Consider the following 26,937-nt stretch of genomic DNA (forward strand, 5'->3'; position numbering starts at 1 on the left):
AGTGCTGGCGAGGATGTGGGGAAAAGGGTACACTTGTACATTGCTGGTGGGACTGCAAATTGGTGAGGCCAATTTGGAAAGCAGTATGGAGATTCCTGGGAAAGCTGGGAATGGATCCACCATTTGACCCAGCTATCGCCCTTCTCGGACTATCCCTAAAGAACTAAAAAGAGCATGCTACAGGGACACTGCTACATCGATGTTCGTAGCAGCACAATTCACAATAGCAAGACTGTGGAACCAACCTAGATGCCCTTCAATAGATGAATGGATAAAAAAAAAAAAAAATGTGGCATTTATACACAATGGAGTATTACTCTGCATTAAAAAATGATAAAATCATAGAATTTGCAGGCAAATGGATGGCATTAGAGCAGATTATGCTAAGTGAAGCTAGCCAATCCCTAAAAAACAAATGCCAAATGTTTTCTTTGATATAAGGAGAGTAACTAAGAACAGAGTTGGGAGGAAGAGCATGACAAGAAGATTAACATTAAACAGAGACGAGAGGTGGGAGGGAAAAGGAGAGAGAAGGGAAATTGCATGGAAATGGAAGGAGACCCTCATGGTTATACAAAATTACATACAAGAGGAAGTGAGGGGAAAGGGGGAAAAAAAACAAGGGGGAGAAATGAATCACAGTAAATGGGGTAGAGAGAGAAGATGGGAGGGGAGGGGAGGGGAGTGGGGGATAGTAGAGGATAGGAAAGGCAGCAGAATATAACAGACACTAGTATAGCAATATGTAAAACAGTGGATGTGTAACCAGTGTGATGCTGCAATCTGTATACGGGGTAAAAATGGGAGTTCATAACCCACTTGAATCAAAATGTGAAATATGATATGTCAAGAACTATGTAATGTTTTGAACAACCAACAATAAAAATTAAAAAAAATAAATGGTAAACTAGCACCAACTATGGTTTAGTTTATTACTAAATAAGCCACCAGCCGCCGCCGCCGCCACCGCCTCCTCCTCCCCCTCCTCCTCCTCCTCCTCCTCCTCCTCCTCCTCCTCCTTCTCCTCCTCCTCCTCCTCCTCCTTCTCCTCCTTCTCCTCCTTCTTATTTTCTTCAAAATTTTGAATAGGCAGTCACTTCCCTGCACTGTATTCCAAATAAAATCAGTTTTTTTTAGGGAGAACTTTGGAGTTTTCAGTTTCTGTATCTGATACTATACTGTCTGTATAGTATGAGTCAGTTTTCCATGACTATAACAAAATTCTTAAGACTGGATAATGTATAAAGAAAAGGGATTTATTTATCTCACAGTTTTGGAGATTCATAGTCCAAAGATCATAATGCTCACTCTGGTTATTTATCCCCATTGACTGAATCATATTATGGTGAATGGCATAGTAAGAGCATGTACAAGTGGGAGAGATCAAATGTAAGAAACCAGGAAAAGATCATGGAGGGGGCAGTCTTGCTATTATAAAAATAGCACTCTCACAGGAATTAACCAATGTCCCACAAAAACTATTATCAGTTCTTTCCAAGGTCTGTGCCCTCAGTGACCCAGTCATCTTGCACCTCTTAAATGCTTCATACCACCTCCTAACACTACCACATTGGGGACCAAGCTTCCAATACATGAACCCTTTGGGCATATACTTAAATCATCCAAATCCTAGTAGCCTCTCCACCTGGTCAAACTCTCTGAGCCACTGTCCCAGGCTCTGAGTAGGAATGGTAGTCTCTGCTCTTATTAGCTTTGCCTTTTCAGGACTAGAATATTCACCCTAAGAGTGAGCTGAATTGAACTTAAGTGGAACCCCTGTCCCTGTATTTTTGTATGTCACACCTAGATCTGTGGGTTGTGATCGAGTATAGGAAGAAGGAAAGTCCCTGATGTCTTGGCCATCAGGGATTTAGCCTGTATTATCAGAGTTGAGTAGATAAAAAATGCTATCTAACTTTTCTGGTGAGATATATTATCCCTTGTTCAGACTGAGGTGATACAGAGCCCCTCTTATTTACTACACCCATCCATGTGAAGCTTTTATCCAGCTAAACGCTGTGTGGGGGGGGTGCAGATTGTGATTTAAGTGTCATAGACTCCTGCTATTCTTATCAAGATTTTTTGAGTAAATATGTTTGTGTGTGTGTATATGTGTGTGTGTGTGTGAGAGAGAGTGTGTGTGTGTGTGTTTACTATGTTCTAAAAACTGTAACTGGTTGGGTTATTAAAATAATTTCCAGTTACGCTGGTTTTACTGGAGCATGTCTGTGGAGCTTCTTACAAGGCCATTCCAGAAGTGATGCCATGATGTGATTAGCTCCCTTTTTATTGTTCAGTTGTCCTAAGTGTAGGTGTTCTAACTGGTTTACCAATAACTTCTGGTAAACGGAATAACTGTTCCACCCATTGTGTTCTTAAGGAATCTTATTAGAATGGGCCAGCAGTTCCATATCATCATGAAGGAAATGTAATATTTATACAATAAATTTCATTGACCCTCTGAGCGTTACCTTAGGATACATACACACCACAAGTCAACATGAAGATAAGTGCTCTTGTTATCCTTTGTTAATTTTTCTGCCCAAATTGCCAAACACTTAATTGAGCAATTTCAATTTTTATAACTTCCCATGACAGCTGTACTTTTTAAAGGATATTTATATATAAGTGTATATCGATTGGAAGTTCTAGTTCGGAAATTAAAAAGAAAGTATGGGGGAGGAAGGAGATGTAAAGTATCTGGTCGGGGGAGGGGGCAGGATTGGAAAGGGTGGGTTCAGGGGAGTTCAAGTTTATAATTAAACATTATTATATAGCTAAATTTAATCCCTGACCAACAAAGTATTTGAGCACATTATGCAGCCTTCATCAGCATATTCTTTGATATTAACAGTAAATGCTGGCTGAATTGTTGAACACACAATCTCCAAGAAGCAGGAATGAGTTGGGCTTACCCTTCTGCCCCCTGGCTGCCTTCTACTGCCTTCCCTATTCCTACAAACCCAACATTTATACGGAAAGATTTCCTAAATATAATCACCTTTTAAGCACTACAGATAATATTTCTTTCTCCCTTCTTCCCTTTGAAAAGGCAAAGTTAACATTTTTTCCCTTCTATCACTGGGATTCAAGAAATTAATTAAGTGGGCTAAAATACTTAGGTGTCCGAGTTTGTAATTATCTCTGCCCCAGATTACAGAGAGTGGAAGAGCCCTTATATACTTCTAAAAATCATAGAGTTGAAAACTTGTAGTTTTTTTATTAGAACTTTTAGTCCTTTAAGTGGTTACCTATTCACTGCATAAATACCTTTTTACACTGTCAAGTGCACATTCTACCTTTTCTTGAATAGTTACTTTATTGGATCCTTTTGCCTCAGCCTCTTAAGTAGCTGGAATTACAGGTGAGCACCATAGAGCCTGGCTTAAAACTGTTTTTAAATGGTATTCTTTACATGTTCACCATTATCTCATTACCCTTCTCTGATGTAATTAGTATCTCTTTTAAAGTGTGATGTCCCAAAGTAGAAATTAGAACTTTACATCAGAAGTTGGCATCCTTGGGGCTCAATTATAGAGCGCTTGCCTAGCACATCTGAGCTACTGGGTTCAATCCTCAGCACCACATAAAAATAAATAAAATAAAGATATTGTGTCTATCTACAACTAAAAAAAAATGTTTAAAAAAAAGTTGGCATCTTTTGTCTGTAAAAGGCCAGATATAAATATTCTAGATTGGGATGGCCAGATAATGTCTATCTATCACTACTACTGAACTCTGCCTTTGTAGTGTGAAAGCAACTATAGACAATAATAAACAAATTAGCATGATTGTATTCCAGTAAAACTACATTTACAAAAATAGGTGACTAGGGTAGATTTTGCCCATATATCATAGTTTAACTAACTAGTATAGAACCCAGTGTGATTATGTCTTCATTTGTGAATGCAGTTCTTGAAGTAACATTTTTGTAAGATTGTATTAAGGGGCTGGGGATGTGGCTCAAGCAGTAGCGCACTCACCTAGCATGCGTGCGGCCCGGGTTCGATCCTCAGCAGCACATACAAAACAAAGATGTTGTGTCCGCCGAGAACTAAGAAATAAATATTTAAAAAAATTTAAAAAAAAATATTTTGTATTATATTAGCATAGCTACTGCAATCTTCTCTTGGTTACTGTTTGAATGAGATCGTCGAAAGTATATCTTATAGATAGAATGTAGTTGGATCATATTTTTTTTTAAACCAACCTTTTTGTTTTCATTGACGCATTTAGTGTGATTACTAATAAAGTACATATTTATGCCATTTTCCTCTTTTTGTTTTCTACAAATGTCTCTTCATTCTTGTATTCCTTCAGTACTTTATTGTATAAAATACTCGTTAGTAAATAATTCCATTCCCTCCATCTTCCTTTATTATCCATACAAATTATTATCTTTTGTAAAGCAATCAACATGTTTTATAAACTTAATATTCTGTAAAATCAGATAAGAGAAGAAAAGAGTTACAAGCAAAATTATGTTTTATACTCTTTTTCATATACATAAAAGTTACCTTTAGGGGCTGAGGGCACAGCTCAATGGTAGAGTGTATGCTTAAGCACATGCAGGGGCCTGGGTTCAGCCTCCAGCATCACAAAAACAACAACAAGAAGTTATATTTATTAGTGCTTTTTATTTCATAGATTAGAATTGATTTATTGTCTTAGTGTCCTTTCATGTCTGCCTGAAAGACTCCCCATAAAATCTCTTGTAGAGTAGGTCTGTTAGCTTGTTAACACTAATTTTTTTTTTTTGCCTGTTTTGGTTTTATTTCCCTTTACATTAACCAAATTATACTTTTGCTCAATATTATTTCATTGTTTCATATATGTTGTGTTTAGCTGTATTTTATTTTGCATTGTTGTGCATTATATTCCATAGTATGAATGTAACACAATTTATTTATCTGTTCTACTAGTTGGTGGACTCTTCAGTTTCTAGGTTTAACTATCCAAGAAGAATTTGTGAGAATTATGTATATGTTAAGAATTGTGAGCGTTCTTATACACATCTGTCCCTGGGTGCACACAATCATACACCTTTAGAGAATAGACCTAGCAGTAGAATTTCTGAATATATATAATCACAATGTGTTGGATATTGTCAAGAACTCTTTTTCAAAGTAGTTGTGTCTGTTATTACTCCCATTAGCAGCATGTGAGAATTGATTTTTAGATATTAGCCATATCTGTGGGTATGTAATGATATCACATTATGGCTTTAATTTGAAGTACTCTCATTACTCATGAGAGTAAGCACCATGTTATATATTTATTGACTGTAAGGATTTTTCTTTTGGGTAATACCTTTTTAAGTCTCTTCATGGTTTTTCCATTAAGTTGTTGGTCTTTCTTCTATTGGCTTTGGTTAGGTTGTTCAATACTTGAGTAAAAAAAAAACACTCCAAAATCCAGAAGCTTATTTTTGTTTGCAAATCTGCAATTGAAGCAAGTCTCAGCTAAGACAGGTTTTCTCTCTTCCCTTGTACATCAGCCAACGTAGCTCAACTAGAAGCTGGAGGACCTATTTTCAAGATAGCTCACTGATAGCTGCCACCTTGGTACTGGCTATAGGTTGGTAGCTCACCCAGGGATATAGGTCCTAGGTCTCACTTTCTTTTCAGAAAGGCCTCTATCTGGGTTGCTTTTAGTTTTTTCATAACATGATTGCTTGGTTCCAAAACCTAGTGTTCCAAGAAAACAAGACAGAAATACATGGCATTTTTATGATCCAGCCTTGAAAATCACAGATCATTGCTTTAACCATATTGGTTAGGACAGTCTCAAAGGCCTGCACTGTCAGAAGAGAGCATATGTTTAACATCTGTCACATATTTATTTGCTGTGTGTTTGTTTTCTATGGTAAAAAATCTGGTCAAATCTTTTGTCCCCATTTTTTTCCCCCTGTGGTTCTGGGGATTGAACCCAGGGCCTTGTGCATGCAAGGTAAGCACTCTCCCAACTGAGCTTTATCCCCAACTCTGCCCATTTTTTATTGGTCTTTTTTTTTTTTTCCTATTTACTTCTTATGGAGTTTCTTGAATTCTTTCTATACTCTGTATACATGTCATTTAATAAGACAGAATTTAAAGTTATTTTCTCTCACATTTAAATTCTTGCCTTTCACATTTTCTTAACATTGTTTTTGGAAGAACAAATATTGTTTATTTTGGTGAAAATCAAGTTATCATTTTTCTTTGTATACTGTATGATATTATGTATATGAAATCTTTGCCTAGCTGCCACATTTTTTTTCTTTAATTAATAAAGTTTGTTGTTTACAGTATATTAAAGTTTGCAACAAAACAGCAGAAAAACAGAAAGAATCAAATAGAGTTCCTATAAATGCCTTGTTCCTTCCATACCACTTCTCCATACATATACAACTCAAGTTTTAGAGAGAAACATTTGTTAGAGTTCAGGAACCTACATTGATATACATCATTATTATTCAAGTCCATGATTTACATTAGGGTTCACTCTTGGTGTTTATGATTTGTAGGTTTTAACAAATGTATACATATTCCTGTTCTCTATAATCAGACCCTCTCTATAAATAGCATATATGGACCTTCTTGTCATAAGATCTCTGGAGATCTATTTGATCCTTCCAATAGTAGAGCACTCAGTCAGGGCACCTAAAAGGAGATACTGAAAATATGGGGACTTCTAGTTACAATAAAGTCCTGAATATTTTCTAGAACATAAGAACTTCTGGGGCCTTCTACTGCCTGATACTTGAAGTAATTGTCCTAATGCCATCCATTTTTGGTAGACTACAAATAAAATTCTTGGTTCTACACCTTTCTCTTAATATAAGGGCATTTTTTCCTTTATAGGGATGAGACATGCTTTTGAAAATAAAAGCTGACAGCTTCGTTTTTTCCTTAGGTCTGACGGTAACTGCTGTAAAGGACTCAGGAGAATGGAATTTGGAGGCTGGGGCATTAGTACTTGCAGATGCAGGCCTTTGCTGTATCGATGAGTTTAACAGCCTTAAAGAACACGATAGAACCAGCATCCATGAAGCAATGGAACAACAAACCATAAGTGTTGCTAAGGCTGGGTAAGCATTTCTTTTCTTTAAAATCTATGGAAACAGATTATTTAATTCATGGTTTAGAGAAAATAGGAACCTTATTTGTTCTATCTGGATTATCAGCTATTACCATTCAAGATACACCTTTCAAGTTTTTCCTTATTAGAATACAGAGGTATGGGAGGAAGTAAAAATGAGTTATTGGGGAAAAAGCAGGTATAAATGTAGATTGATATAACCAATGGAATGGATTTATGAAAAGTTTTCAATATGGGAATCAACTTATTTTTTTCTTTTATTCAGCAAATATTGTATTCTGGGCATATCATTGTATTAGGAATTTTGAAAGATTCAAGAAGGAAAAAAGATCATAGTTTCAGCTTTCAGTAGCCTCTTATACATCTATGAAAGGTTGACCACAGCATATGGAAACCTAAATAATAACTAATATATATTTGCATAAGATGAAGTGCTTTTTGTGACTCAGTGATGCTCAAGATTGAAGTACATGAATCTCTGTCTACAGATAACCAAGGGAATGAATAATAAGCCAGGTTTAGACAGAAATCCACTCACCCAGGCCCTGAGGTGGCTGCCAGAAACTTACCTGACTATAAAGGTTGGCCACCTACACAAACAAGCTTCTAGGCCTTCCACACACGCAACAGGACTAGAGCTATCTCAGCCCTAACGTTGCTATTAAGGGTGCAAATAGAGCTGCCAGCAGTGTTTTCAAATAGTAGTGGGTACTTAGAAGCCAGACAGATGCTGGTATATATAGATTATATGAGATCTATTTATATACCTTAGTGAAAAAGTAATGGGAATTGAGGGAAGAAGGAAAAGAGAACAGAATATAGCCCATAGGAAAAGCATACCAGAAAGAACTAGGCAGAACCATTATCAGATCTATTCATTTGTTCATTTACTCTGTTTCTTAAGAACCTGCCATATGCCAAGAACCATGCCAAACACTAAGAAGTGCAACAATGCACTGAAAATTGTCCTTGAGATATTACTATTTGATTGGAAAAGACAGACAAAAATAATGAAAAAAGTGCTAAGTTCATAATAAAAGTGTCACAAGAAAGCATAATTATAACTTCTAAACTTTTTAGAAAGGGAAATTAGACATATAGTTTTTAAGTGTCTTCCAAGAATGAATTTCTATGCCTTCATTTAATTGATATCTTTGGCAATTAGTAGATTTTATGTTTTATTTTCATGTGCCTTTTCCAGAGATAATCTGGGATATATTGCAAGATTTCTAAATAATTAATCCTTTTATCAGGAAAGTTGTAAGACAAATTCTATGAATCTGTTTAAGAAAAGGAGAAAATTAGTGCCATATATAACAGACTACAGAATAAATATTTGGAAGCAGAAATATTTTATTAACCACCTTTACTATCTGACTCCTTGCAAAATGTGAATTAGTATGAACTTTTTGTGGTATCTAAAATATGTTGTGAGTTTCAGAGTCAGCTTTCTCTTGCTGAACAATTTTCATGATACCAAGAGGCTAGACATCTTTTGATAACTATTTTATGCATTGGAACAATGCTTTTCACTGACTATGGCAATAACCAGTTTTATTGTTTTTGCAGTCAATCACAGAACCTGTTTTTTTTTTTGTTTGTTTGTTTGTTTTTGTTGTTGTGGTTATTGTTTTTTGAGATGGGAATTTCCACTAAATTGCCCAAGCTGGCCTCAAACTCTGGATCCTCTTGCCTTAGCCTCCTGAATAGCTGGGATTACAGGTGTGCACCACTCCACTCCTCTCCAAGCCATGCTTTTATAAAACACATAATAAAAATGGATTACTATAACAGTGGAAAGGCAAAGATCTACAAAATATAAGCCTAAAAAATCCTTATAAGAGAAATATAGATAGCCTACAAAAATCTCAACTCTGAAAATTTATCAGAGCACTGAGGTCATAAACACAAGGAATCTTAATTTCAAAGTATAACAAGCCCCTCTAGGGAAAGTTGAAGCACACAAACTGTTTTACCATTGACAGAGCATGAAGGAAAAGGTGGCTGCCACAGAAATAAGACATAACTTAAAATTTCATAATTCCCAAAAGTCCAAGTGTGGGTTAGGATACCAGTTGAGAATAACTGGGAGCTCTAAACACAATGAGAACTCTTTTTCACTTGCAAGCTCTTTTCCAGTGATCTGTACCAGATATGAGAAAAATTGATCAGGGAAGAAAACCAGAGAGCTCCTCTTTTCTTCTCATCAGTAATGTTAGCAAAAGGAGGTGACTGCTTCTGGATGATAGGCCTGAGACCCTGGGCTGCTTCATGGATACCTCTTATATGAAGCAATAGCTATAAATTACTGGGGGAAAGACAGTAAGCCTTTGCATTTACAGGACCTCTGTGGAAAGGGAAGGATCAAAAAAACCCGTCTGATTCTGGATAAGTCCTTCTCTTCACCAGGAAACAGGCAAATGCACACTGATTCTCGAAGAATAGAGGCAAAAATTCTCTTGAGTCTAAGATGTTGAACCAATACAAATATAGTACAGAGCAGCAGTCTGCTACCATTGGAAGAAGGACAGAAAAATCCCTCTGCCCAAGAACCACCATACTTTCATGGCAGAGTCCAACAGTCATAGGTGGGAGGAAGAGAAAGCCTTATCCATCTGTATTCAATCCTATTCAAGAAGAGGCACATAGATCTTGCCTAAGACAAAGGAGACTAAGATCCACCCTGGCCCCAAAATGAGCGTACATTGAATAACAAGCAACAGCAGTGTGGCACTGGGGAAGATAGAGGAGTATACAGAGACCCCCTCTATAATATAGGTGTACAATGGTTGCTGTGGAGTAGTGACACTGAGGATAATCTTCCAGCACTGCACTGTAATAACCCCCTACTCAGTGAAAGGTAAAGGCACCTCGATACTGAAAGGATTAAAAGTCTGTGGTACATAAGGTAACAATAATATCACCAATGTCCAGTTTAACTATGATGGCCTGATAGACACTGATGGCCTTTTAGAAGGAACCAGTCCTTTTCTGGTATAAACACTGTTTATCTCAGTCTTTGCTGTGCTTCCACTCACTGTGCCTGGTACATGGTCAGAAATTACAAGGCAAACACAGAAGAAAAGAAAAATGGTGGGAGGAAAGATGGAAGGAAAAAGGAAAAGAACATTTTGTTTTCAAAAGATAAAGTAATCAACAGAACCAGATTTAGTGATGAGACAGAAGTTGCAACTATAAGACACAAACTTTAAAATAACTATATATGTTGTTGAAGTATCTAGTGAGAAAGAAAAACAGCATGAATGAAGAGAGGCAAGACATAGGTAGAAATAGAAGCTTTAAATAAGTATCAACTGGAAAAGCCAAATAGTATACAATATTAGGAATTAAAAATGCCTTAGACTTCGGAGCAAACTAGATTATGCTGAAGAATGATTCAGTTAACTTATAGGTCTATAGCAATTACCTAAAACTAAACACAAAAAGACAGAAGAGTAAAAAATACATACAGTGGTATGGCATGATGCCAAATTTTGTGACAAATAGTTTACTAGAATCACAGAGGAAAAGGAGGCAGAAGGAATATTTAAAGAAGCCATGGTAATTAATTATACAAAAATTATTGATGAATAATAAATTACAGATTCAAAGGACTCAGGGGACTTCAAGCAGGAAAATACTACACAGGCACACACACACTCATACTATATATCCGGACACATTATAATCATGCTGCTGAAATCCAAAGATAAACTCTTTAAAAGGCCAGAAGAAAAATAAAAACTTTTCATAAGGAAAAACAGAAATGAGAATTGAGAAGAAAATTTGTCAACCTAGGAAACAGCATTCAAAATTTACAGCAAAATATTTGTTTAGACAAGCAGATCTAGAGTAAGAAATTTTTATTTAAAGGAAGTTCTCCAGACAGAAGAATATGATTCCCAGTGAAAGTCTGGTTCTACACAAATGAAGAGCATTGGAAATGGTAGGACATAAGAGAAAATAAAAAAATAATCAACAGAACCAGATTTAGTGATCACTTACCAAGGTAATTATCTATAGCAAAAAAAAAAAATAATAACAGTAGTAGCCTAAAGAACAAAAGGAGGAGACGGAAGTTTGCTGTTACAAAGTTTTTACGTTATCTATAAAGTGGTCCAATAATGTGTAAAGGTAGACTAATAACATAACGATGTAAACTCTAGAAAAAACATGAAAACAGAGGAGTCAATAATAGCCAGTTATGGAGATAAAATGGAATCATAAAAAATAATCAGAAAGGGAACAAATAATAAATGGAACAAATAAAATACAATTAGCAAAATAACAGATTAATACAAAAAGAGTGTGTGGTACTGAGAGTTGAATCTAAGGCCTTTTGTATGTTAAAGTATGTGCTCTGCCACTGAACTACATACATGCCTAGCTCCAACTGTATGAATAATTATACTAATAATAAATCGTGTAAAACAATTAAAATTCAGGGACTGTCAGGTTGAATAAAAAAGCAAGCTCTGACAATATGATGCTCTAAAGAAGCAGACTTTAAATGCAGACACATCAGTAAGTTAAAAAAATATAAAAAATACATTTATATAATAGAAACAAAAAAACCTGACCAGAAAATTACAGGAAAATAAAACTTCAAACCAATATCATCCATGAATATAGACACAAAAATTATTCCCAATACTTTAGTAAATTAAATTCAACACTAGATAAAGGATTAACTTTATAGCCAAGTAGGTCTTACCCCAGAATGCAAGATTGGTGTAATGTGAAAATCAGTCAGTATAATACACAATATTAGCAGAAAAAAAAAACTGTATCCCAAAATAGAAAGGGAAATTGTTTTTGACAAAATTAACTACTTATGATAAAATTTTCAGCAAAGTTCCTTTGTCTTTTAAATGGAATCTCTGAAAAACCTACGAAAAACATCACAGACTTAGTGGTAAAAGACCGAATGTTTCCCACTTAAGAGTAGGAGTAAGAATGTCTACTCATAACTATTTTTGGTCAGTATTGTGCTAGAAGTCCAGTTAGTTTAGTAAGAAAAAGAAAGAAAACATTCAGATTAGAAAGGAAGAAGTTAAAACTGTCTTTATTTTGTATGACATGAACACCTATATAGAAAATTTTTAAGAATCTATGAAAATCTACTAGAAATAATAAACGAATCTAAAAATATCAATAGAGTACAAAACCAATGTGTAAAAATTAATTATCACTATCTGATAGCAGTGAACAATTAGAAGTAAAAATAAAATATACATTTATAAGAGCATCCTCAAACAGGAATTCTTTAGGAATAAATCTAACAAAATATGTTCTAGATTTAAACCCTAAACACTGCAGAATACTGGAGAAAGATACTAATTCCATTAATCAGAAGACTTGTTATTGTTAAGATTTAAGCTCTTCCCAAAGCAATGTGACTCAATGCAATTCCAGTCAAAATACCAATTTTTTATTTTGGGTAGAAATTAATAAACTGACTGTTGGGCATGGTAGCACACACTTACAATCCCAGAGTCTAGAGAGGCTGGGGATCCCAAGTTCAAAGTCAGTCTCAGTAACTTAAGGAGGCACTAAGGAACTCAGTGAGTCCCTGTCTCCAAATAAAATACAAAAAAAAAAAAAGGTCTGGGGATTGTGGCTTAGTGGTTAAGTGCCCATCCCTGGTACCAAAAAAAAAAAAAAAAAAAGAAGAAGAAGAAGAAAGAAAACAATTAATAAACTGATTTTAAATTTACATGGAAAATCACAGCAACAAGAACAGCCAAAACAAATTTGAAGGAGGACAAATTTGGAGGACTTTATTACTGTATCAAATAGTGTAGTGTTCAGATAAGGATAGACACAGATCAGTGGAAGAGAATGCAGTCTAGAAATAGACCCACAGATACAAAGTCAATTGATTTTCCAGGAAAATGCCAAGATAATTCAGTAGAGAAAGGATAGCCACTTAAAAAAATGGTGCTAGAACACTTACATAATCCATCAACTGATAAATGAATGAGTAGATTTTAATAAATATATACTAGGAATTTAAAGGAATAAACTGTTGGTGCATACATCAACATGGTGAATATTTAAAAGTATTATGCAAAGTGAAAGACACCAAGCATTAAAAGCTACAGCGCTTCCATTTATATGAAATTCCAGAAAAGAAGAAATGAAGGAGGGAAGTTAGATCAGTGGTTGCTAGAGGTTGAGGGTTGTGGAAGGCGAATGACTACAGAGGGGCTCCTTTAAAAAAGGTGGATTTTAGTGTTACATAAATTATATATATACCACAACAACCATAACTCTAAAAATATATAAACTCAAATCTTTATTTTTACATTCACCAGACTTGAAATCACTCTGTCAAATGCTGTTGAAGTTTCTGAACACTTAGCTCTCCCTGTGCTCATCCTGTCATCCTGTGTCACCCTGGCTGGAGGCGAACAGGACAAGTATATAGCTTGAACTTTTGTACCCTGTTGGTAGACCAGCATAGAAAGATACCACATAAGAACAGATTGGAAGGGCATGGAAAGAAATAACAGTGCCAGGGGAGATGTGCATTCATCGTCAGTAAAATCCTTTTTTAGTTAGAGTGACATCTTCTAGAGGAAGTAATTTTAAGAATAACTTTCAGATTGGATTTCTTTTGTCTGCTGAAAAGGAGAGGACTCACAGCTTGGAGGCAAGAGATTTGAACTTTAATTATCTTGCTACTTGTACTTATAGTCAAATTTTCATTGTCTCTTCCTTAAACCATCTGTCAAATGTATAATTAATATATATATATATATATATATATATATATATATATATATATATATATCAGAGTTTTGCCTGAGAAGCACTTTGAGTACTTCGATTTAATGAATTTTTCTCTTGGCTTCCTTTTTAGACCACCACACTGTGGTAGACATTGTTGTTATGGTTACTGTGCTAAACATTTGTATTATTATGGTTTTAAGATAAAAACCTGCAAACGTTTGTTTTGTCTTGGCTGCTATCTAAAGTGTAATAACTCTTTGAACTAAGACATGGATTACAACCAATATTTTAGGCTTCCAATTTCTTTACCTTTACATAACAATTTTTACTTTGCAGAGCATTTTAGCATATTTATTTCATTTAAAGATCACTATAGTTTAGTGCATTCAAGGAATTATAGGACTTTGTTCTCTAGTTATTGTTATTAAATAGGTCTTTATTGAGTGTCAGGTATAGATATTGGTGACATTTGGTTTTGTTCCTCTCCTCACTAAAATATTTTGGAATTTATAAAGACATTTATACCATATTATTCTTATCATAAGCAAAGAGTCAATTTCTAAACATTGCATACTGTATAATTATATAATACTTTCAGTGGCTTATATGTTTTATTTCCCCATCTTGGTTTTTCTTTCTTGTTCTTTTTCTTTGTCATTTCTCCATGTTGGAAAGATTTCTTTTTCTTGATCAATTTAATGAAGATAGTTTTTAATTACCTTGTAATAACAAACCTGGGTTTCTGTGGTCTCTTCTGAAATTACTCAACTCATTTCTAGCCTACTCCCAGGAATAGTAGGACTACCATGTGCTGACAAGCATCTGGTTGTATTTGATTTTCAACATGATGTTTCTAACATATGCTGGCCTGCTGAAAATTTCAACCAGACTTAACATTTCTTATACATCAAAAATTTTAAATTTTATTTAGAATCAGAGCAGTCATATAACCTGTATTTGAATCTCTCCTACCTAGGGTTACCAGGCTCTAAGCTTTCCATACAGAAATAAGAATTCACAAGAAGTGAAAATGTTTTCCCTTTCAAATTTTTCTTTTCTTCTTTGTGACTTTACAGAATTACTTAAAACTGGTACTGTCATCTCTCATAAACAACAAGTGCCCAACAATAACAATAGCAGTGAATATCCCTTATTTAAAGTAAAGCATAATTAAATTGTTAATATTTTTATGGAGAAGTCGCTGTGTTCCTAGTGGAAAGAGCAAACACTTCTGTGCCCTGAGACCTAGCCTCCGTTCCAGCTGTTCCCTCACTGCCGCTGCAGCATCAGAGGTTCAGTTATCTTCAAACCTACTTTCCCACAGTGTGATTCTCTATTTCGTGTGTTTGCTGGGTCTTTTAGACTCATTCACTTCTCTTTAATATTTGAGTTCTTCTTTCTTCCATAATTTCAACTTCTTCAAAAGAGGCCCAGTTAGATACTGTCATCCCTACTAAAAGATTTTTTCAGGAACAGCTCCTTGGCCTCTGGCCACTTTATGGATTGATTGTTCTTGGGTCAGCTGCCAGTCCATTCAGTTCCTCTGTGGCAGTTTACACAAAAGGAATCAAGGGTTATGTGCTTAGTGAACACTCCAATGTTTGGCCTATCCAGACTGTAATGAGGACAAAAAAAAAAATCACTCCAGGAGTATACCACAGAGCAGGTCAGAAGAAAAGGTAGGTTCCTCAGTGCTGGAAAACAATAGTTTAGGCAGGCAGAATAATATCCTAGCAAATCAATCTTTATAGGAGGTGATTCTTATGAAAAAAGTTTTTGAGCTCACTGGGTTTCAAAGAAATAGACAGAAGGAATGGGAGGGTTTTAAAGATAGTACTTAATCACAGGTACTAGTGAGCTATAGACTCTTGGTCTCACTCCACAGTAGTTTTTTTTAGTACAATTTTTTTCAAGTTGTCAATTGACCTTTATTTTATTTATTTATATGTGGTGCTAAGACTCAAACCCAATGCTTCATACATGCTAGGCAAGTGTTCTACCACTGAGCCACAACCCCAGCCCTCTCTATAGTAGTTTTTATAATTTCTCTCCAGATTAAAGCTTCAACCAACTAAGTGATACTTTTTCCTCTATATAAGTTGCCTTTTAACTTTTTTATTTTTTAACTTTTATTTTGACAATATCACAGAAAAATGCAAGAATAATACATTGTTTTGCTTTCAGTTCAGCAGTAAAGTGTGCCCTGAATCACCAGTGTTTTATCTATCATCTGTTTGGCAGTATGAACCCATGAGAACTCTCTTTAAATTCCATTTTAGTTTATGTTCGTTTTTCATACCACTTACTCTATGTCAGTCTCCAGTTTAAGAAAAAATTGGTTCTATCTCTAACAGTAGCTCATGTAATGTTTTAGGCTAATAGCTTTCGGAATCTCAAGTTTTACCACTTAGAGGCCTGTTAATCTTTCTAATGCAAAGTATGCAGTAAATTGCCAAGTGCAAAACTCGAGAAAATGTCTCTAGAGACCTGCAGCATAACATGGTGTTAATTAGTAATACATGGGGTTAAGTGTGAAGACAGGAACACTTAATCATTAATTCTAACAAAATAAAATAAAGGATAGTACTCCAAATTTTACCCTTAGGAAAAACCTTAAAAACCTAACCTTCTCCTCAAACTCCATTTCAAACACTTTACTCATTTTGGCCCAAAGCTTGGAAACCCCAGGATAGGAGTCATTCACCAGGCTACCACCATCAGTATACTTTGGGTCCTGTCTCTCAGACTCTTTAGGTTTTCCTTTGAGACACATGGTATCTTCCTTGCATCATCAAATTGTAAAATGTCTTTTTTTGCTTTCTCTCTCCTTTTTTCTCTCCTATATCTCAGGTGACTAAAAGTAAAGGTATTGATTTGTGAAATGGTTTTGGTTTGAATTACAATCTCCCTTAAGGATATTAGTGTGAACCACTGAATCAGGGTACCACCTGGCCTCCAAGACTACAGAAATTTCTCATTTTTTTTTCAATGTGTCACTTTATATGTACTGCAGACTATTAGAACGTTCTTTTTTATAAAAAGAAACAGTATACTTATTTTGTTCCATTTAATTGTGCTAACTTCACAAATTGCTTTTAGAGTTGAGGTTAAACTTTATACATTGTTTCACATGGTGGGCATACAACTTCAGGGGTCGTCATAGTGTATACACTTACCATTCAAATGCTTACATGACTGGAAGGGAACCTACGTGATTTCTGTAGTATAAAACTTATAATCATGGCTGGGGATGTGGCTCAAGCACGCTCGCCTGGCATGTGTGCGGCCCAGGTTCGATCCTCAGCACCACATACAAACAAGGATGTTGTGTCCACCAAAAACTAAAAAAAATAAATAAAAATTTAAAACTTATAATCAGAATAAAAAAGTGGTAAAATGCTCAGGATGCCCAGAGTCTATCAAAATGTAAATCACAGTGTCAATAACCAAAATGTAGGTCTTATTGAGTCAATGCATGTTTGAGAAGACCACTAATGTTGGTTTTTGTTTGTTTGTTTGTTTATGTTACTTAAATCTGAAAATATTTTTAAAGTTTGAGAGTTCACTTACATTTTCCCTAGCAGCTTAATGAAATAGAACAGGAAACCAAAATGCAAATGGTATAATGTGAACTTTAAAAAAGGGATGACAGTACTTGAGTTTAGGTGAATTCTTTTTAAACTGTGCAAATGAGCATCTGTGCTTGGGAGAACGGCAGCACAGTGCCATACAATGGTGTGTGGGCCTTTGAAAGAACTTTATGTGATGATGACCTTCAAGGCCTGGAATACCAAACTAAATAAATGATTTTGGAAAAATCAAGGTTCTTCTCAAACTTAACTATAGATAATGCCTCATCAAGGGCAGAGTATCACTGGATTCTTCAATAATAGAGGATATTCTAGCTGTTTGCTAAGGACAACTTAACATTATAATTAGATGTTTGGTGCTATTAAATTATACTCACATGCCCAGGTAGGAAGAACAATCTGAACATTAAACAGCAAGGTAGCAATGTATAGTTTTGCTCAAAACTCATGTCTTGAGCACTCATCAGTGTAGTGCTGTTTGCCAGCTTCTGGCCCACAAAAATGAAAGGACAAGGCCTTTGTTCTTGACATGCTTACAAGACAGACAAGTAAACATTTATTGTACACTGTCAGTCTAACAGCCCTCTAAGAGCCATGGCACAAACTTGAACTTGATTACTTCATTGCTTATCAGTGTTCTGGCCCACAACTAGACTACTGAGTCAGAGTCTCTGAGATGAACCTTGGAATCTGTTAGGTCTCATTGGACAGCCTGGCAGAGGGACCACTGCTCCAGACTGATTGCTGTGCACCCAGATACTCTGCCTCTACCTCCCAAGATCTTGGAAGCTGTCTCTTTGTAGACTACTCTCCTGTTGAGAGGAGGGAGTTAGTCATTCTACATAATCCCTCTGAGAGGACTGATGGGACTATAGAATAGGTTGAGAAGTGTTCCTTGGAAGCATCCAGATGTGCCACCAAGATATGAAAATACAATCTAAAATCATGTACTTTAAGAGTTTGTGTTCTTCTAGATGACTACATAATCGGAACTCTTCCCCCATTTCCTCTTTCCTATTCCCATTGCTTATGAGTTGTCTTATTACTCATTGAGCTAATATAGGTGTGAAAGGTAATTTTCAACTTAAAGACCTTGTTAAAAGGTGGGAAAGAATGTGCTTACCTAGTATTTAAGATTGCCAAATATATATATAATGCATTGAGAATAGGTTTTGTTTTTTGTTTTTTTGTGCTAAATGGTTTCGCTTTTTTAAAACTGAGGTTGAATTAATGTAGACATGTGAGACAGTCTAGAAATTGATATTTGAAAGTTGCATCTCAGACTGTTTTCTATACAGATTCTTTTGGTAAGGAGACCACTCAACTGTTACTGGGTTTGCCATAGCCAAAGGATCTGGAGCGTGCTAGAGGTTTTACTGTATATTAGTCACAGTAGATTAACTGCCAAAGCAAATAGTAGCTTAACACTGTATATTTCTTGTATATGTATATATGTGACACTAATCTCATTAAGGGGACTCTGCCCTCATAAACTCTTCTAAACCTATTTCCCACAGGTCCCATTGCCCAATACCATCACATTGGGTGTTAGAGCTTCAAGATATGAATTTGTTGGGGGGCACAAACATTCAGTTCATAACAGCCTCTATTCCTTTTGACATGGGGGAGTAAAAGTGCAAAACAAAATTTGCCATTTTAATTATATTAAGTGTACTATTCATTAGTGTTAAATATAGTCACATCATTGTGCAAACCAGTCTTTCATCTTTGAAACTCATTACTCATTAAATAACTCCCCATTTCCCCTCCTCCCAACCCTTGTCAACCACTTTTTCCTATGAACTTGATTTCTTTTTCCTATGAACTTGATTACTCCAGATAACTCATAAGTAGAATCACACAGTATTTGTTTGTGACTGGCTCCTGAGGTTCATCTATGTTGTAGTATGTGTTCTAATTTCCTTTTTTTTTTTTAAGTCTGAATAATTTTCCATTGTATGTGTAGAACTCATTTTCTTCATCTGTGTACACTTGAGCTGTTGTACCTTTTGGCTCTTGTGTATCATGCTGCCAAAGACACTGGTGTGGCCTCTGTTACAAGTAAACATGGAGATTGCTCAATAAGAGTCATAAAGGGAGTCATGGAGATCATCCTAAAAAAAGGGCATTTTCTGGAAGTATTGTACTGGTAAAAATAATATGTGTTACCTAAGTTTATAATGTTAAGAAAATTACTACTGTGTTTATAGGAAAGTTTAAATGTGGATTTAATGAATGGAAAGCCAGCTTTTTCTAGAAACCAGTGTTTTCATTCCTTGAAGTTAATGAAGAAAAAAATGTGTATCAGCATTGTTTTATGTCTATGAAAATATAGTAACTGAATTTTAGGATTCCTGAACTAAGATTTACTTTTATTTATCATTTAATTAATACAAATATATTGAGCATTTAATGTGTAAGGATAATAGCAATAAGTCAGTCCCTCAAGGAGTAACAAATTTAGTAGGAACAAATAAGGCAAATAAATAGATACCTAAAAACATCAGGTAGAATCTTGAGATCATGGGAATTGTACATCTAAAATGTTACAGCCCATAGGGGAGATCTGGAAAATAAAAAACATTGATTTTTGAAACTTAGCAGATATAGGTTTGAATCTCAGAAAAACTGTCTCATTGTAATCTTGGGGAAGTTAATATCTAATCTTCTAGCTTCCTTATTAAGTTTGTGATAATAGCACTCACTTTCAGGTTTCTGTGAAGATGAAATAATATGTATAAATCTAACAGTGGTTGGTATTACAAATGTGGTAATCATTTTTATTAATATAATTGAAGAAGGTTACGTTCACATTGGATTAGAAAAATGCATTACCTTATACTAATTCATGAGTTCATTCATTCAGTGGTCTTTGTAAGCCACCAGTATGCACAAAGTATTTTGGATTAGAGAGAGAGAGAGAGAGAGAGAGAGAGAACATACCTGTTTGTTGAGAACATACCTGTTTGTTTTCTAAAGCCCTTTTCAGTTTTTAACAGAAATGATAACAGGTCTGTAACCACTAGGTTTATTAATTGCCTTCCCCTCTTTCACCTGCCTAGAGACTTCCTGGCATTGTCTGAATCCTCCTTCTTTGCTATAGAGATTTTCCTAACTTTTTATTCCACATTGTCACCTCTTTTATCTACTCCCCTGTTTTTCCTCGTTTTCATTTCTTCACCTCAGGAAGCCTTTTCTCATTGCATACAACTCTTACTTGGTCCACTTCATGAAGCTTAATTTCATTTTTTTTCTGGTTACCTCAGGAATAATTTACCACCTTATTTCTGTCTTTGCATCTCACATTGGATTGTATCCCTCATAGATATTCTGGTGTGTCCTTAGAAGTTTCTGTCTCCTGATACTATAGTCAGAATCCCTTGCACACCTACCATCTGCCAGGTGCTCTCTTGGGCCTCCTCATCCTCCAGCAGTTCTATTGTAAAATAATTGGAGTCAGGAACTAGCTGAACACCTTTTTGAATTCTCAGTATATCCTTTTCACATGGAAAATAGCCTATAAATATTAGTTGATCAGACAGAGGAAGAATGATTAATTGTACATAGTATTAAAAATATTTTTCATTATTTCACATGCAAGTATATTTTGTTTCATTGCCAGTATTGCGTAAATACTCCTTTTATGGTAAATACAAAGTCTCACCTGATTATATGTTAAATGTGCTTTTGTGGGATCAGTAGGAACCATTTACTGCACTGCTTTTGTGGAAAATGATTCCCAAGTTCTAAACAACTAGCTGTGTAGAAACCATTTTTGAACACAAATTGTAAGATGTGGACTATCTTTTCAGAATTTTCTCCTTTTACTAATCTTTTTTAAAGGGGATTAAGTCTTTGGTAAAAGCACTTTGTATTTCTTGTTCAATGAATGGTTTTTTGTTGTTGTTTTGTTTTGTTTTTGTTTTTGCCACAAAGATTCTTAAACTTTTTTGTTCTCAGGGAATGAAGTAACTTCTAGAGCCAACTCGAAATAGATTGAAGATTAACAGATGTAGCACATGTTTGCTGATGTCATAGGACTGTGACTTAGGAGAAGCAGACCTCCCACTATAACTAAAAATGGAATCAAGTGCAGAACATACCCATTTACAGATCATTTATTTTACATTTCTTATTGTCAATGAATATACATATTATTTTGAGAACTTGCTCAACAGTTATCAGTTTAAGAACAGTATCTAAGTTATGTCATATCCATACGTATCCTGCTACCATCCCACTTAAGACTTTAGTACCTCTTTACTGAACCATTACACTAGCATCCCATCCATGTCCCATATACATTCCTTCCCTGTCCAGCACACCACCAGGCCCAAACCTCCTCACACATACACACACCCTTTCATAAATGCTCCTCAAAAACTCTATGGTTCAGGCATGGTGGTACATACCTGTAATCCCAGTGTCTTAGGAGGTTTATGCAGGAGGATTGCAAATTCAAGGGTAGCCATGCAACTTAGTGAGACCTTGCCTCAAAATAAAAAATAAAAAGAACTGGGGATGTGGCTCCAGTGGTTAAGCACTCCTTTTTTTTTTTTTTTTTTTTTTTTTTTGGTATTGGGGAATACCAAAAAAAAAAAAAGTAAACCAATCCTTAATTTCCTATTCTTTTCTCCCTTCCTTTCTCTTTTATGATTAGAAAAATCAAAACAAGTAAATATACAGAAAGTTTTTGCTCACCATTCCCCAAAGTCATCCCTACCTCTTGTTCTCCACAGGTATATGTCTGTATCCACTTAAAAATGTCCAGGTGTCTTGAAGGGTCCAGTATAAAAGTCATATCATAGTGTTTTCCTGGTCATCTTTTTCATCACATAAACAAATAACATTTTCCTTAGTTTCCTGGGAACTTTATACTTATAGAACCTAGCATTTGCTGCCTTGAATTACATTATAGTTGGTAGTTTACAAGCTTCTGAATAATAGTATCCATGTTTGGTTTAATTTCATATACCTCTTAGCTCTTAGCAGAGTGTGCTCACTAGAGGAGCATAAAGAGTATTCATTCAACAGTTGTTTCTCTTCAAGATAAACTAGTTTCAGTATACTTAATTTGAACTTGTTATTTGTGATACCATCTTGTATTATGTCACATTTTTTCCTCTGGATTCTCAAGGTGAAAATGAAGTCCCATTTTAGTGACAAGTTTGATCTTGGTTTTTATTTGAATCTCACAGTCAGTGAATTTCACCCTTTCTGTCTCCATAGCCTCGTGTGCAAGCTAAACACAAGGACCACCATACTAGCAGCAACCAACCCTAAAGGCCAGTATGATCCCCAGGAGTCTGTGTCTGTGAACATCGCCCTTGGCAGCCCACTTTTAAGTCGATTTGACCTGATCCTGGTTTTGCTTGATACCAAGAATAAAGACTGGGATCGTGTAATTTCCTCCTTTATCTTAGAAAATAAAGGTATGTGAAAATATACAAATAATCCAATATGGCAAGGAAAGATTAGACCTGACTAAAGGAAATTTCTCTTGAAGAAAATTAAATAAATCCAAGATCCCCTTCCTCTCAGACAATAGAGAAATGCTTAGATTTAGACAGAGGGCAGTGAGTGAGAGAATCTGGTTCAGGGGCCCCAGAATAATGAGGAGAAGGAAAAGAGGCTTTCTCCACCTGGTACAATGAGCTTTTATATATATGTCCTTTGTGATGAAAAGGTGCAACCTTATGATATAAAATTTCCATTCAACTCTTGCACATAAAGAAAACTGAACTGCTTTATGAGTTGAAATCTCTAAAAGTGAGCTTTACATTTGTTACTATGAAGCAGACCGAAAGTGTTCTGAATAATTTTAACCCTTGAGATAGCTTGTTTTTATTAAGCTTAGATTGTAAGTCTGTCCATTCTAGAATGTATGCTTTACAAAAAATAGGACTAGATTTCAATGAACACAAAAACCTAAATGAGTACAAGAAGCTGGTGTAGTGGTCACATGCCTTACAATCCCAGTGACTGGGAGACTGAGGCAGGAGGATCACAAGTTTGAGCCAACCTCAGCAACTTGGCAAGAACCTGTGTCAAAATAAAAAGGACTGGGGATGTAACTCAATTGTAAATTACTCCTGGGTTCCCGGTACCAAAAGATAAATAAAATAAAATTATAAAAAAATGAGTATAAGAACTTTATCAAATCCCTTAAGATGACATATTTTCCTGTTCTTAAATTTTACTAACCCAACACGTAATATACAGGTTACCCAAGCAAATCAGAGAAGCTGTGGAGTATGGAAAAGATGAAAACCTACTTCTGCCTCATTAGGACTCTCCAGCCCACTCTGTCTGATGCTGGCAATCAAGTTCTTCTCCGGTACTACCAGAGGCAAAGGCAGAGTGATTCCCGGAATGCCGCCAGGACAACCATCCGGCTGTTGGAAAGCTTGATTAGATTAGCAGAAGGTTTATCTCTTATCTGGTGATACTTCTCTTGAGTGCCTACTGGGTGCAGAGCATGTAGCTTGGAACTGTAAAGTCAAGAATAAATTGGAATAATCCATACTCTAAGATGCTCATGGTCACTTAAAAAGTAAAGGCTGTGAGCCCTAAGACTTCCACTCATCAGAGGACAGATAATGGATGTCAAGTGGAATGTTGTATCATTAAGAAAGAGGAATCTTGGTTGACATCTCAAGACCTCCCATAACTTAACATACTACTATTTAGAAAGCCTCATTTCTGATGTCTTCTCAGTTCTATTAGCTTTTTTAGTGGAACAGTTACTTGCTTAGAATTGTTTTCCATATATCTTCTGTGGCTCTTGCTCAGTATTTTCCAGTCATGACCCATTCCCATTATTAAACAACCAAATCAACAATGCTATGTCCTGTCCCATTCCTAAGTCATAGAACTTAACATATACACGTATAGCTAATGTTCCTCTCAAACATTTATTTTCTAACATTGGCTTTTACATTTTAGATTATGTTTAAATAATATTTAAAAAAACTTCCCATGAACTTTATGTATCATATGATAAAATAATATAAGCTTAATAAAAGATACTACAAAAGTAATGGGCCTCATTTTTTTCCAAGGATTTATGGGCAAGAGTATTATTAGGGCAAGAGTAATATTAGGGCAAGAGTACCCAAAATTCAAGCTTGCTTGTCAGTAATTTTGAAAAGCTCATAAATCAAAGATTTAAAAAAAAACAGAATTGAGAAATGAGTTTTAATTTTGTGTAGTTTTAAAATAGATTAAAACAAGGACTAAAAGTTGTTAAAGTATTAAATATATGTTTCTGTAGCACCTTTCTATACTGTCCAGAGTACTTTCTCATGGATGTATCCAAAACTGCATGATGTGTGCAGAAGGATCAGGTCTAATGTTAGAGAAACAACTGTAAAACTAGTTGCATGTAGAATTTTGTGCTTGTTCTAGTAAAGTTAATTTGTTATTAGTAGTTCATTCATAAAGCATGATTTATGTGTGTGTGTGTGTGTGTGTGTGTGTGTAGGAGAGCAGGAGTAGAGAATTACCTGTATCATCCTAAATAATCCTAAATTCAAATGCATTTTATTTTCTTAGCTCATGCTCGGCTAATGTTTCGTGATATTGTGACTCTGGAAGACGCTATTACTGTGGTATCAGTAATGGAGTCTTCAATGCAGGTAAGGATATTTTGTGTATCTAATGTGTACCTGTATTAAAAGCTTTCTTATAAAAAAAAAAGATACTATCAAGAGTTATAAAAATGATCTTATTCTAGCTAGATCTAGTAAATGCTGGAAAAATATCCACAGATAATCATTTAATAGAAGGGGGAAATGTCATGGAGACCTTTCAGTGCATCATTGACATTGCTTTTGCTCATTGGTGGAAAATAGTGTGTCTCAACTCTTCTCAGCACATCTGAGTGATGTTTATAGTCTCTCTAGTGACAGTGTCATTTCTTAAATCAATGATTGCCATCCAGAACTGGGAAAGAGAACTATTAAAATGTGAAAAATTTTCCTAGTTGATTCTCATCCCCAAGGTGGGGGTATTTAGTGCTGGTCTTAGCCACCTGGGAGCTGAAGACCCTTCTGTGTCCTTGCTGTGTGCTGGATGGCCTTGTGACTCTGGTATTTTCTCACCCCATAGGGAGGTGCACTGCTGGGAGGTGTGAACGCTCTCCACACTTCCTTTCCTGAAAATCCTCAGGCGCAGTACCAGAGACAGTGTGAACTTATTCTGGAAAAACTGGAGCTGCAGAGCCTCTTAAATGAAGAGCTTGAAAGACTTGAAAGGTGAGGAAGGAAAACCAAGAAAGGCACATAGTGGAAAATAACTTCTCAGGCATTTAGTGAAACAAGGGAATGTAAACTGAATAGAATCTATCTATATTGTTTAAGAGCATTGTGTCTGTTATCTATTGCTGTAAAATCAACCATTCTAAATCTGAGTGGTTTAAAAAAAATACCACAACTTTAGTGCTCACTTTCTGGGAGTCAGAAATTCAGGCAGGCTCAGGGGAGATGGCTTGCTACTTACTCCATGTTGTATCAGCTGGGGCAACACCTCAGAAACAGCTTTCTCATGACTTTCGAAGATGTGGATGATAGACATGACAGAGACATGGGAAGGAATGTGTTAGTCAAAGCAAATCAGTGGAAGCATGGACTCTGGCTGCCTGAAGAAATTTGGCCATAACTTTAATGTTTGCCTATTTCCTAAATACATGGGTTTCTGAAAAGCTAGACTTTGTGTACCTGAGAAAGAGTAGTAAGGAATGGCAAGATTGCTCATTCAGGCATCTTCATGTTAATGTGAATGGCTTAATAATTGACCTGAATCTGATAAATGAAGTGCATATGGAGGTGGGGCAACTCCAGGAGAATTTGGGGACCACAATGGGGTAGATACTGTATTAAGTAAATCCTTGGAATTCTTTGTTATTATTTATTTATTTATTAGCTCTAATCAGTTATACACAACAGTAGAAAGCTCTCTGATTCATTGTAGACAAATGGAGCAGAATTTTTCACTTTTCTGGTTGTGCATGAAGTAGAGTCACACCATTCATGCCATCATACATGTACCTAGGATAATGATGTCCATCTCATTCCACCGTTTTTCCTACCCCTTTGCCCCCGCCCCCCTCCCCTTTGTCCCATAGAAAGTTCCTCCACTTATCCCATGCACATCCCCCCATATGAATTAACATTCACTTATCAGAGAAAACATTTGGCCCCCAATTTTTTGAGATTGGCTTATTTCACTTAGCTTGATGGTCTCCAACTCCATCCATTTACCTGCAAATGCCATAATTTTATTCTCTTTTAATGCTAATATTCCACTTAGTATATGTACCATAGTTTCTTTATCCATTCATCTATTGAAGGGAATCTAGAAAATCTTGAGAATTCTTTTCCTGGTGTTTCTCTTCCATTTGCTTCCTCTCTTAGCAGCATTCGTTTTTATTTATAAAACCTAATCAGAGCCCCCCTAGGGAAGTCAGGCATGAAGGGACTGGCTTTATCCCACCAGTGCCCAGATGCCAGGCTACAATTAACTTGCAATCTAT

At 35.7% G+C, this 26,937-nt stretch overlaps 1 protein-coding gene across 2 annotated transcripts in view; it reads left to right on the forward strand.

The window, feature by feature from the left end:
• Positions 1–26,937, forward strand: part of Mcm9 (minichromosome maintenance 9 homologous recombination repair factor) — a 78,886-nt gene that overhangs the window by 46,117 nt on the left and 5,832 nt on the right. For both annotated transcript variants that reach the window (XM_076858305.1, XM_076858306.1), the window contains 5 exons: positions 6,895–7,069; positions 22,635–22,837; positions 23,628–23,831; positions 24,960–25,042; positions 25,515–25,660. In XM_076858305.1, coding sequence (XP_076714420.1) covers positions 6,895–7,069; positions 22,635–22,837; positions 23,628–23,831; positions 24,960–25,042; positions 25,515–25,660 — 811 coding nt within the window. The remainder of the gene's footprint in view (positions 1–6,894; positions 7,070–22,634; positions 22,838–23,627; positions 23,832–24,959; positions 25,043–25,514; positions 25,661–26,937) is intronic.

The sequence above is a fragment of the Callospermophilus lateralis genome, chromosome 6 (assembly GCF_048772815.1).
Source record: "Callospermophilus lateralis isolate mCalLat2 chromosome 6, mCalLat2.hap1, whole genome shotgun sequence".
Taxonomy (NCBI): domain Eukaryota; kingdom Metazoa; phylum Chordata; class Mammalia; order Rodentia; family Sciuridae; genus Callospermophilus; species Callospermophilus lateralis.